Source organism: Protopterus annectens, chromosome 14.part0, assembly GCF_019279795.1.
Source record: "Protopterus annectens isolate FY-2018-M chromosome 14.part0, PAN1.0, whole genome shotgun sequence".
In the NCBI taxonomy this organism is placed as follows: domain Eukaryota; kingdom Metazoa; phylum Chordata; order Ceratodontiformes; family Protopteridae; genus Protopterus; species Protopterus annectens.
This window is the reverse complement of record NC_056748.1, coordinates 326,878,086-326,892,337: the sequence shown is the minus strand read 5'-3', so window position 1 is coordinate 326,892,337 and position 14,252 is coordinate 326,878,086. Positions and strand designations below refer to the sequence as shown.

Below are 14,252 nucleotides of genomic sequence, written 5' to 3'. Positions count from 1 at the left end.
ATCAAGCAGCAAGGTTCCTATTATTTGTATATTTACTGCTATAGTGAGTTTTCACACTGCTGCAGGAATTGGATAAACAGGACAGTACAAAGCAATGCAATTTACAAGCTTTAAGGATGCTTGGTATAGAAGTATTTATTCTATATAATTTGTTAACCAGGAAGGTAGGTTGGTCCATAAACCTTTTTCATCATGACCTGGGCCTCAAGGCTGTACAGGATCATAGCTAGAGTTAAAGATGCACTATAAAACACCTTCTGCAGGTGACCAAGCCAAACAAAAATATTGGAAAAATACTTTACAGTCATTCAACTGCACACTCATGGAACAAACTTCCATTGTCCCTTCACTCCACTACCAAAAGTGTTGAATTTAAAAAGCAACTAAAAATGCATTTCCAACATGCATGGGTATGTACTTGTCAGGAAACTACCACATTAATTTTTCTTCTTCTCTCAATTAACATATCTGCCTGGTATCTACCTAAACTGTCTACATATATTATTCTCTCTGCAGCTAGTACCTATGCTATTAAATGCATCTTTGTTGTACTATGCCATAATACTAATCTGATTTTTTTATTATTTTAGGCATTGCTGCATTCCTTGTAAATAACACTAACCAAACTTCTCAAACACATTGTTGCATTCTCAAAATAGTGTACTTTTGCCTTGTATGCATTTGTATTGCATATTTCTCTGTGTTTTTGTGCTAAGTATCTTACAACTTGAACTGTTATGTTTTTCATATATTTTTTAATTACATTCCTGGAGCTTTTCTCCTCATGTCTCCACTGAAAATGGCTCTCTGGGTCCAGTTGGACTAACCCAGTTAACAAATGTAAAAAAAAAAAAAATATATATATATATATATATATATATATATATATATATATACACACACACACACATACACACACACACACACATATATATATATATATATAAATATAAATATATATATATATATATATATATATATATATATATATATATATATATATGGTTTATGCAAATACTGCAAAAATGAAACACTATCATACATACAAGGGCAGCAGACAGAATAAGTAGTGCACATCAAAACAGGGCATCCATTGTAAATAGTATTAAGTGCCTACCGGGTAGACATCTTCGCTAGGACTCAACAGTAGAATTCACATAAAGTGACCTGAATACTGTGCAGAGCATTAACAAAGATCAAAATGCAGCACCAAAAAAGGATTTAAAATGCGTTATGAACTGGCAATTCAACATGATGTAAACAGACAGTAAGACTGATACATTCAGTAAAATATTGAAAGTAGATCAAGGATCAAGTTGGAGCAAAGATCTGGAGGAAGCAGCAGAGTTAAAGCAAAGAAGAGTGACTGAGGCACGCAAAAGAAATCAGCTTTATATAGCTGCACATTTCGGCATTACACAGGTCATGTCAACAGGACATTCAATATGAAGTAAAAACAGAGTAACCAGGAGATATATTTATTAGGAAGAATTCAATTATCCATTGCCTCTGAAGCATTTACAGGAATAAGTGTCCTTTAAATAGTCAATCAGCTCTGCCCTACAAGGTAGGAGAGGGTTTTTTTTTCCTCTGGAGAGATTAGACAGGAAAACCAGGAGGATGCTTCCTGCTCATCAAATGGTTTATAAAAATCAGGGCATACCAAGATTATATATTTCCCGTTCGGAAGGAGGCATGGGCCTCCTTGAAATTGATTACATGTATAGATCTGCAATCATGGGAATGCATACATATCTGCTGACCTCACAAGACCCAAACATAGTGAAAGTTTTGAAACAAGAGGAGAATAAATAGGTTCATAGGTTGGTACTAGGCTATCAGCCCTAGGGCCTATACAAGCCTAGCCATAACAATCTGCTAGATATTTCTTCCCACAATATTTACTTACCTGGAACCCTGTCTAGCAGGGCGACTGACGAGATCCCCGGGATGAATTTCCTATCTCCCATCCAATTGTCAAGGTTCCTTTTGAAGAGGGCCAAGGAGGCGCTCTGCTTGACATGCATGGGCAGTCTATTCCAGAATATAGAGTCTCTCTGGGTCAGGAACCCATCCCTCCAGCATGTTTTGTTCATTGTGATGACAAGGTTTAGATCCCTGGAGCGTGTGGCTCTGAGGGATTGGGATTTCTTTAAGTGGAGCATGTTCAACAGCTCTGGGTTTAACATGGCCTTGTATATTAAGCAGAGATCGCCTCTGAGTAGACGATATGCCACAGAGTATAGCTGGAGTTTTTTTAGATGGTCAGCATAGGGCATCTGCTTTAGGCCTGTGATTTTTTAGTGAGGTATTTCTGCGATGACTTCCCTTCTTAGTCTAGTAGAAGCATATCGGCATCAAACGGGAATGGAAATCAAACCAGAAGTAGATAGAAATCAGGCAGCAACTGAATGTGCCAAAAAACAAATGAAAGAATATAAGCTAAAGGAACATATGAGAAGGCAAGAAATGTGGAACATACATAAATATAGTTGCAAGTATACAGAAAAAGTGCAAGGCTTTCCAATGAAAATAAGGCAACACCACCAGTTTCAAGAAAGGTTGTATAAGCGCTTTCTTTCCTTTATTCCACCATAAAAATGGAACTTCATCAGATACAAACATACACATAATTTCCTTCCATTTAAATATAGTAAATCAGTCATGTGACATCATTCCTTTAAAAAACATACAGTATTTTTGTCTAAAAAACACACACCTGACATTTGAAACTAACCCTACATAAACTTTTGATTCATGAAACACACCAAGTATATAAATATTCTACCCTTTTGTCATTTCATGCCTGCTACACAATCCCCGCTAAAAATCCTAAACATACTTATAGTGATAAAACTCCACAGATATCTATAATACATACATTGTAACTAAAACATTTTTGTTGCCAACCTACATGGTTACAAATGAGTTTAAGCAAAGTCTGCAAGTTTTTCTGTAGTCCAGTGAAACATCAGCAAAACTCCTTTGTTGAAATTGGCCGTCATCTTTTTCCTTAGATCCACTTAACATATTACTTTTTGCTTCACAAATGTGTACTAAGTATTGTCCTGAGCTGGCTAGGAAAAAAAATCCCATTATGGAATAACCAGTATTTGCTTAGGTAACAAACTGCATTTGTAATTGCTTCACTTTAGCAGATGAATGACAGCTATTGAGTAGAAGCTATGCCCCAACACTACTAATAACAAAGTCCTTACCAATAACCGGGCGAATATATGAAAAAGAAAATTGGAAGAATGGCATACCACTTCTACCTGTACTAAATCTGGTACAGTTGACATTTTCACATGGTAGCAACAAAATGGATCATGCAATACAATCTTGTCAAAGTACCTTAATCGAAATTATTAATGTGTTTGTAGCATAACTCCTGCACAGAGCATTTTACACAGCATTCCTCTGTGCTCAGTGTATCTTTTATCAAGAACAAATTACACCACATGAATATCAATCTCCCTGGCTCTTTTCTGAAACGAGACCAGTTGCACGACTTCATCCAGGAAACAACATGAAATAAGTATAAGCACCATCCTGTATAAAAATCCATATAACTCAAACTTCCACTAAGATTCTGAAACAGCCTTTGGCACTGGCACATTTATTAGTAGCAGCAGCATCAATACACGTTAGCTTCAATATGTGCTACAAAATGTAAAACAACAACATACCTGTAATGGAGAATTGCAGAGAAAACGTTGAAACTGTGATTCATTATTGTGGTAACAACAAAGTTTCAGGGGAAAAAGACAAAGGAAAAAAAAAAAGTAAAATTTCAAGTTGCATTCATTTATAAAACCAAATTATACAACAAACAAACATAGTATTTTTTTCTGATAACTGTGGGTGGCATTTTGCAATAAAAAGCTGAACACAACTTACCTATGCATTTCAGTAGCTAGGAAATTACTTGGCTATGAATCTGTATACTTTTCCCTTAAAAAGTCACAGTAAAATTTCACTCAGCAAGTTCTGCTTGTGAAAAGTAAAAATCACAGCAATCACTTTACGCACTAATGTACTTTGCATTTTTCCCCACGGTTGTGAGACAATGGATGTAGTAAGTCTATGTGTGTGTGTGTGGGGAGGGGGGCATGTACCCCACTGAGAAAGAAAAAACATACTTTAAAAGTTGCAGGAAATTATTTTCAGCCATTCTGTTTTGAATAAACCGTACTCATAGAAATTACTTGTAATGTGTCCACACAAATATGTTTCTAAGTGTACTGCACGTCACAATCATGAATTACAATTGTACATCTGCCACAGGATGGAAGGAATTGAGGAAGCAAAACCCCACTGTAGCAGAAGTAGGATATCTTCAACTAAAACACTATACATTTAAAGACCCGCTGCTCTTTTGCCCCTGTAAAAGGGTTAAAAGAGAACCTCATTCTTCTGTGAAGCAACAGGATTAGGACCACAAGATTTGAAAGGGCATTTTATGACCACACAATTGAGATTTGCATATATAACAAAAAAAAGATTAATTTAGAGTAAGGTAGAAAAAGGTGATAGTGGTGCAAACAGAAAAAGCACGTGAGTAGAAGAGAGAATATTTCACAGGTAAGCATTAGGCAATCAGTCTGCAGATTATTACATTCCATAACCAGATATGAAATTCAAATACTGTACCTTATATCTGTGAAAGAAACTGCATGTCAACCCCAACATATTATAGTTATGCAATTAAATTAACCATAAGAGTAGATGTCCAAATGTATCACTTTTGCAGGACAAGTCCCTCCATCCCCATTTATTGTTTGCATCATTTTTTGTTGCTAGAGTGACGACATAACATTTTGGATGCAAACCCTTAAAGAAAGAAGTAATAACTATGCAGAATATTACATCTATAAAGTAGCAAAAAATGTAAAGATAAAGCAGTGTAGGACTGGAACAAAGAAATTCTTCCAGCTGGAATATATAATATTAAGGATGCACAAATTAAGCAGAAGGTGGCTAGACATAAATGGAGGAAACTACGTAAGGAACAGATGCTGGGAACAAATACATCGGAGAGAAAAGTAATACTGAGTAAGGAAGCAAAGCAAATATTTTGACTTGCAAGCTAGGGATATGTCTCCTGCACCAGAAACTGAAAAATCAGATGACAAAGATCACCAATGGCTGTGGTAAATCTGCCTCACATCCAGGAACCCTGTGTATCACTTCTATTTCTTTTGTTAAGACTACCAATATTATGCAAAAAACCTTCTTTATGGTTCATATAAGGAAGTGTCCATCCTTGCTTTTATGTCCTTAAGATCAAAAACACATCTGATACAAAGGACTTCCAAGATGGCTGCACATTGAGTAACAGTTTCACTCTAGCTCTCCCAGTGTGAAGACACAAACTCAACAGAGAAGGCCAGTAGACTTTTGTGTTTATGGATACATCTCACTAACTGGCTAGTAAGTGTACTGCCTGGATGCCAGGAAAAAAGAAACAAAGCACCTGGAATAAAATCAGCTACAAAAAGTAAGGAATGAGGAAATTATCCCTCCTGGATATAACATCATCAGGGCGGATCGTACAACCAAAAAGGGTGGCGGAATAGCTGTGATGTTCAAGAACTCCTTGAGCATCACAACGAATTCACTGCAACCCCCAAAAGTTCCAAACCTGGAACTGATTGCTCTTAAGATATCCCTAAACAGACATAAAAGTATTAATCTCATAGTAACCTACCTACCACCAGGCAAAAATGTAGAAAATCTTGAACAAACCCTTAGTTGGCTTGCTAATAACTATCCACAAGAAACAATAATATTAGGTGATGTCAATATAGACTGGTCTCTCTACTCGCCCAATCAAATCCACTCCCCATTAACTTACATGGTTTTTCGCAAAATATTCTTTCTCCCACTAGAATTGGACATGCACAGCAAAAGGAGAGTATAATTGACTGGATTCTCACTAATAGGAATTCAAATAGCTATACCACAGGGACCCTTCCCAATGACCTTAGTGACCACCTTGCTACCTTCATTATAAAACACAAATGTTCAAATAAGACTCCCCCCATAACTAGATTAGTAAGGTTTAGCAAAAATTTTGTCCCTGACCAATTCCTAGCTGATCTCAAGGCTTGTAACTGGCACATCCTAAAAACCTTATCCTTAGACGAAAGTGTCTCATACTTCAACAACACTTTCCTCAAGATACTTAATTCCCATGCTCCTAATCGACTTACGAGAACTAAAGAATGTATAGCACCCTGGCTAACACAAGAAACTAAATCCAAAATTAGAATTAGAGACCAGGCCTGGAAAAAGTGGAGAACCACAAAAACCCCTTTAGACCGCATCAAGTTCCTTCAGCTAAGAAATTCTACCAAAAAAGCTGTTAAATCTGATAAAAAACAATATTTTTGTCACCTCCAAGACAAACATCAGTATAATCCTAAAAAATTCTGGGCAGGTTTTAACCGCTTACTTCATCCTGGTAAGTCTACTACCCCCACCCCCGACAAACTCATTGACAATGACCCAACAAAAATAGCCAATTCCTTTAATTCTTTTTTCATTGAGACCATCCAGTCCCTTGCCAGCAAGCTTCCCTCGCCCCCCTCAGTGTCAACTCCAATTACAAATACTACCCAAATGACCTTTAACCTACAACCCATCTCCACCTCCTTCATTCGCACCCTCTTGAAAAAATTGAAACCAACCACCCTCGCGGCTGATCAGCTCCCTGCCAAATACCTACAAATAGCATCTGATGCCATAGCCTACCCGGTATCAATCTTGATCAACCGGACCATATCTGAAGCATCTATTCCCTCTATCTGGAAAATCTCTTATATCATCCCCCTCCACAAAGGAGGGCCCTCCACTGAAACCTCTAACTATAGGCCCATAGCCATACTGTCTCCCTTAGCCAAAATTATGGAACGCTGTGTCCATAAACAACTCATTACCTACCTCACACATAACAACCTCCTATCAAATACCCAACATGGCTTCCGCCCCCATCACAGCACAACCACTGCTCTTCTTTCCTTTGTAGACTCAATCAACCACAATCGCAACAATAAACTAATATCCTCTGCGCTCTTTCTAGATCTGTCGAAAGCCTTCGATATGGTCAACCACCAACTACTGCTTCAGGCACTGGAAACATTACATCTTAGTAAACTAACCATAAGCTGGTTTAATGCCTATCTCTCTAGTAGAAAACAGGCAGTCCAGTGGCAAAACAACCTATCAGACCTACTCCCAACTAATATTGGTGTCCCCCAAGGATCTATCCTTGGTCCCCTTCTTTTCTCCATATTCATAAATGGCCTACACTCAACTATTCCCAAAGCCACCTGTATTCAATATGCAGATGACTCTACACTAATCTGCTCTGATGAATCCCTCGCCAAACTCCAAACCTCAACCCAAAACTGCTTCTCTGCTGTCGAAAAATGGTTCTTGGAACTTAAACTCTTACTTAACCCGGCCAAAACCAAATTACTTCTCTTTTTCCCCACCTCAGTGACTGCTCAAACTATAGAACCCCTCAACACCAACAATTCCACCTTCCATGTGTCCTCCAACAATGGGACCATTATCTACCCTGTATCCAATACCAAACTGCTAGGGGTGACCATAGACCATAAACTTAAATTTGATATACATGTAAACTTAACTATTAAATCGGTTAACAGAAAACTTGGGTCGATGTATAGAATAAAGGCCTTCTTAACTCCGCACACCAAACTGACTATTGCCCGAACTCACCTACTCTCCACCCTCCTCTATGCCTCCCCAATATTCTCCTTCCTAAACAAGAAAGAACTTAATAAGCTAACAACTACCTATAATCACATAGCCAGATTCATAACAGGAACGCCTTTATCGCACTCATCACTGCCTAAATTTAAGGTCTCTTGAATGGCTGGAACTGTCCAATTTACTCAAATTCAACCAGCTTTCTGAGGCTTTTAAAATTATTAACCATCCAGGTAATACTCCCTCACTGAACAGAATGCTTACCCAGTACTCCAACCTTAACTCCCTCAGGTCTTCCAAAAGTCTTCAAGTAAGGACCATTAAATCGAACAATGCCGGTGGTGATGCACTATATGCCAATTCCATTGGCAAATCCTGGAATGCACTACCAAACAACCTAAGACTTATGCCCTCTCAGCACCAATTTAAATTACATCTTAGAGCATACTTGAACTCCAAATGGTTATGCCCTTGTTCCTCTCCAGACTAACAAGCTATTGCCCCAGTCGTACCTAGGCCTCTCTTAGCCTCTGCCTAACCCAAAAACCAAAGAACACCCTATTCTTGTCCTCTTTGTCTGGCTGTTCTAATCTGTACCTTGTTAAATCATTTAATATTTCTTGCTTTCTCTTATTTGGTCTGTAAGCATCAGTGTATTTATTTGTACTCACTTGTCATAGGCTTATTATTGTAAATGTATTAATCAGTATATTATCTTGTGTAACAATAACAATGTTTTTGTTAATCTAACTATGACCTTGGAGCTTTTCTCCCCGGGCCTCCACTGAAAATGGACATGCATCCAGTTGGACTAGCCCGGTCAACAAATGTAAAATAAATAAAATAAATAAATAAGGAAGAAACATTGACTGGGGAAAGTTCTGAAGCTGTTCAGCAAAAAGCAATGCAACCTCCAGATATGACTTCCAGTAACCTACAGGGAGATACAAGACAACTGCACATAGACCTGGTTAAAATAAATGAAACACTGATGGAGAATATCAACGCAAACAACAAAAGGCTGGGAAAAATGGAAGAAGCTTTAAACAGATATTCAGATGAGGTGATAAAACTGCAAACATCAGAGGCTGAAATTAAGAAAAGGCTGGCCGAATATGAAAATGCTCAAGGAAGAGAGGTTTCAAAAATAACAGAATTAGAGACCAGAGTACATAAAAAAACTGAGATTTTCAGCCATACCAGAGAAGTTGGAAGGAACAGACTGCACTAATTTTATGAAAGCACAAATAAGCAACTGGAATGGTATTCTACAGCAGGAATTGTTAGTTGAAAGGGAACAGTGTGTGTATGCTCCAAACCTAGCTATGAGAAAGCAACCTAGACCTTTAATAGTACAGATGAGTAAAGATGCAATTATACCAGCAGAAGGAGTTGATTCTGACAAAAACTGTGGCAGGAGGACAAAATACTAGAAGAAGGAGACAGCAGAGTGTTTGTGGAGAATTATTACTCATTGTACACAAGGCAGAAGAGGAGTAAATTCATTCCACTATTCAGGGAATGTTGAGACACAGGTGTGACATTCAAACTGCTGTACCCAGCTGTCTTCAAGGGATTCCTCCCTGGAGAGACAAAATCATTTTTTGATGAAATACATAATAAGGAGGAAATATAAAAAGTTTATCCAACAAAAAGTGAGCTGTGAAACAGAAGGAGATTCTGCTTCTTGTTCTTCTGGTAATAAAAACCACAGAAAGACTGTACCTGTGAAACCTTTTCCAATGTTTCAAAGGAAAATATTGGACAGAAGGAAAGGAGCATGAGAGATGACTATAAGAATCGAGAGTACATCAAAAATGAGACAGAATTTGGGAGATGGAGACTAACAGTAACAAAACCAGTAACTTAATGTGGGATTACAGTGCAATAATTATATTTGTGAAGTATGATGGAACAGGAAAATCTAAAAATATTGGACTTTTTCAGAATTTGTCGGACTTGTGGTGGACTCAAAATTATATTTTATTTATTTATTTAACATTTCGTTACTGGGAAAGTCCGTCTGGGTCAGAAATGCATTTTCAGCAGAGACCTGGGGAGAAAAGCACCATTACAACCTAGACTAGATTAAAACAGTTTGTACAGTATTTAAACAGTTACATGCAAGTATAATGCAATAGTAGATAGTAATATAGAGTAGTACACAATGCATTAACAAAGTGCAAATATTAACATGGTTACAGACAGGAGTATGAAGACACACACACAGTTGATTTGTAAAAGATTTTTAAAAAACTGTGATTGCATTGTTTTACAATTTGTCTAGATAAAGTGACACACACACGTCTCTCTCTCATATATATATATCTATATATATATCTATATATATATATACACACACACACACACACACACACACACACACACACACACATAAATACACATACATACTTACATAGAGAAGATGTAGTAAGGGGGAAAGAGAGTGACGTTGATTAGAAAAGATAAATATCGGTAGTTGGAAAGGGGTAGCAAATGTGTTACATATTCAGTGGGAGGTGGGTGGTTATACAGTATGGGTTCAAGATTAGCTATAAGAGAACAGTATGAAGTGGTGTGGGTCAGTGGGGTAAGTGAAGAAATTGTTAGCAGGAAACTAGTGTAGAGTGGGTAGCAGTAACTGGAGAAAGGAGTAGAAAGGGAGGATAGAAGGGAGGGAAAAGGGTGAGAGGTGGAGTGGTAGGGTTATAATTCATTAATTAGTAATCAGTTTGCTTTTGAGCAAGGACAGCTGCTTGACTTGAGTAGAAATTGTTTTAGGTTAAATTTAAATTTCTTGAGATTTAAGGTAGTTCTAATGTCCAAAGGTAGTGCTTTCTACAGTTTAGTTACAGACTAGGAGTAAACAGACTACCCCGTAGTTTTGTTTGGTTTATATAGAACTGACAGATGCTTGTCTTTTGAGCGGAGAGTTCGATCGTCTATGTAGATTTGGAGCAAAGAACGTATGGAGGGACAGACTTCGGAATTATAGATGATTTTTTTGGTCCATAGTTAGTTGTTGGTACCTTGTTGCTACAGTAGTGTGAGCAAGTCGAGGGAGGTAAAAGCTGCACAGTGATGTTTGTGGAATGGTAATCCTGCTGTGAACTTGGCAATTTTATTGTAAGAGGATTCTAGCTTATTTTTGTACTGTAGTTTGGAGGCTGGTTAGTGTAGGGGCACCGTAAAGTAAAGAGGGTAATAGGTATGTGGTGGCCAGTGTTCTTTTTGTGTTGAGTCCGTAAAATATTTTGTCAGGATAGCATTCCTAACTTTTGGTCTGTTTTTATGATAGTATTATGTATATGCAGGGTAAAGGTTAGTTTATTGTCTACTGTTATCCCTAGAAGTTTAGCATATGGGACCACTTCAAGTTCTGTTTTATTAAGGGAATGTATTTTAAAGTTGGTGAAGTCTGATTTTGGTGTGAAGAGTAGTAATTTAGTTTTGTTTGGGTTTAGTATGAGTTGCACATTATTAAGCCATGTTTCAATGGATGAGAAGGCTGTACGGACTTTATGTCTATGGTGCGTTAAGATTCTTACAGGAGGAAATGATAGCTGAGTCGTAACTGTATTGGATAATGGTATTTTGGCAGGAAGCGGTATGGAGGTTATTTATGAAAATGTTGAGAAAAAGTAGACAGAGGATGGGGCCTTGTGGGACCCCTGTTTTACTGGGTAAATATTGTGAAAGAGTCTTGCCATTTCACACACTGTTCTCTTTGAGATACGGAGCTTGAAAACCAGTGTAGAGAAGTGTGTTTAAGGCCTAGTGAAGATAGTTCATACAAAGTCTGGAGTGTGACAGTGTCAAATGCCATTGACAGATCTAGGAATTTTGCTGAGCTTAAATGACCTAAGTCTCTAGCTCTGTTGATTGCATCTGTGAAGGTTATTAGGGCTGTTGTACTGTGTGCTGGTCTGAAGCCATGATGAGTGGATGTAAGTAGGTTATTATGAATAAGGTAGTCAAGGAGTTGTCTATGTACATATTTTTCTAAAATTCCAAAGAGAAGAGACAGGATGGAAATGGGGTGATAGTTGGCTAGTTCTATTGATTTTCCTCCATTATGTAGGGGGGGGTGACAATTGATTTTTTCCAAGTTGCTGGAACATATGATCTTAAGATGGATCTGTTTATGAGAATACTAACAGGGTTAGTGATAGCATCAGCTGCAAGTTTTCAGTATTTGGATGAGAACCTGTCAGCTGAAAGAGAGCTAGGTTTTATTTTTTTGTAATAGCTGCCGGATGTATATGGTTAATATTGGTTTTAATGTACAGGATGTTGGCTTTCGTGATGATACTAGAGTAGTTTGGGAAGAGGGTGTGGAATTTGCAGTGTATCATTTATTGGGATAATTCACTAGGTTTTCTATACTTAATATAAAATCTATATTAAGCATTTTTGCTATTTTAGGCAGGGATCCGTCTGTGACTGGTGCAGGGCTTTGCTTTGATCCTGGGGTAATCAATGATGAAATAGTAAACGAAAAACATTTGGATTATTTTTATGGTCAGATAATTGTTGAGCAAAGTACCATTTTTTGTCAGTAGTTGTAGGTTTCTTTGGTTACGCAGCTGCCTGTAGTTTTGCACTGAGAGATATTAGGAAAAATGCTTTGGGGAGGGTAAGAGGGGGAGAAACTTTTTTTTAACAGTACTTTTTTTGTGGTGTATGGTTTTCTTTGCATGCTATAAAGTAAAGCTTTCTCAGTTATTGAATTGTAAATATGTGTTGGTGTTCTTTTTTTCCTTTCTTTCTCCCTTCTCTCTTTCTTCTTATTCAGTTTTAAGAAATGCAGGCACTACAATGTAAAAAAAAAAGCCTGGTTAAAAGAGAATTACAAAAGAAAAATGAATGTGCTTTTTTCATTTCTGCATGGGAAATGACTGTATCAAGGACCGTAGATACTGATTTAGTAACAAGTTTTAAGAGAAAGCAAGTAAATGAAAAAGAATATTGAATATTAAGAGGCTTTTTCTGGCAACTAAATGCAAACTTAGTAGCAATTCTGTATCTGGCCCTCTTGTCTCCATGGAAATAATTTGATAAAGAGAAATCGACTGGTTCGCATGTCTCCATGGAGACAATCTAATAATGAGAAATTGGCTGTCTGCTTCTCATGTCTCCATGGAGACAATCTGATAAAGAGAAATTGGTTACAGTCTGGTGGAGAGTGATTGGCTGGGGGAAAAAAGAAAAGATAAACTGCCTAGGAGATAATGTTATCTGAACGCAGTCAGGGCTTTTCCCAGCTGGCAGAGCTATAAAGATAAGACAAAAACAGTTAGCACTTAGTAGAAGCACAGGCATGAATAACCCTTCTTTTAGGTTAACTCAGCTCTGTCAGTGTAGCTATCAGTTTGGGACATTGGTTCCAAATAGGAGGGTAAAACTTCAGTATTTAAAGATGTACATAGTTGTGTGTGCTAGTAGTAAATTAATAGATTTTAGGGGGTACTTGTGAGGGCTTTCAATATAACAAAATGTTTTGCAATATGTAACATAGGCTCAAATGGATATGACAAATAAATATATAAAAGTTCAGCTTGCAAAATGGTGTGTACATGTAAAACAAAAGCTGGAACTAGACATTTAACAAAAAAGGTGTTATACATAAAAGGTTGGAATATTTTTTTTAATACAATGTTGCTTTCTGTAATGTCTTTAAATGTCAATGGTCTCACAGACAAGCACACAAAAGAAGTCATAGTGAACTATATTAAAAATGTAGAGTGCAAATAGCTGTGTTACAGGAGACACACACAGAAAAAACTGAACATGTGAATTTGATAAAGAAAGTTTTTCAGGATGGTTATTCAGCAGAATATCTGGGACAAAAGAAAAGAGGAGCATTTATATTAATTGCAAGAGGAGCTCCAATAGTGATGGAAGAGGATACAAAACATAATAATGGTAGATTTGTGGTGCTAATGGGCTACTGGCAAGGGAGTAGGATTACACTGGAATACATTTATTTACCACCTATAACTGCTATAATGGAGCATAAGAAAATTCTGGGAAAAAAATCAGTTTCAGCAAGGAATATTACATATAGGTGGGGACTGGAATTTGATTTGCAGCAGTGAAGATGTGTCTGGGGGGCCCAGAAGGGAAAACATAAAGGAGAACAGATTTTTGAAGAAATTTATAAAAATATTTGACATGAAAGATGTGGATTCAGTAAAAGGAGTACAGAGTAAATTTAAATATTATTCCCCAAAATATAAAAATTGGGCTAGGCTAGACAGAATTTACATTTCGCAGAAACATGTATTTAATTGAAGGTTGTGTACACACCCAATAACTATTTCAGGTCATGCACCAATAATAACTAAAATAAAAACACAGGATAATGAAATAAAAATGAGACACTGGCGCTTTCCAACCTCTCTGTTTGAAAGGAATTTATGGAATGGATAGAAGACATTATTCAAGAGCTATTCGAGAGGATAGAAATTACTTCAGAAAATATAGCTAGGCAGTGGGATAAAATTAAAGTG

At 37.2% G+C, this 14,252-nt stretch overlaps 1 protein-coding gene across 5 annotated transcripts in view; it reads right to left on the bottom strand.

Moving 5' to 3' along the window:
- ATE1 (arginyltransferase 1) overlaps positions 1 to 14,252 on the bottom strand; it is a 2,674,296-nt gene that overhangs the window by 1,499,262 nt on the left and 1,160,782 nt on the right. For all 5 annotated transcript variants that reach the window (XM_044056055.1, XM_044056058.1, XM_044056057.1 and 2 more), the window contains one exon: positions 3,690 to 3,722. In XM_044056055.1, coding sequence (XP_043911990.1) covers positions 3,690 to 3,722 — 33 coding nt within the window. The remainder of the gene's footprint in view (positions 1 to 3,689; positions 3,723 to 14,252) is intronic.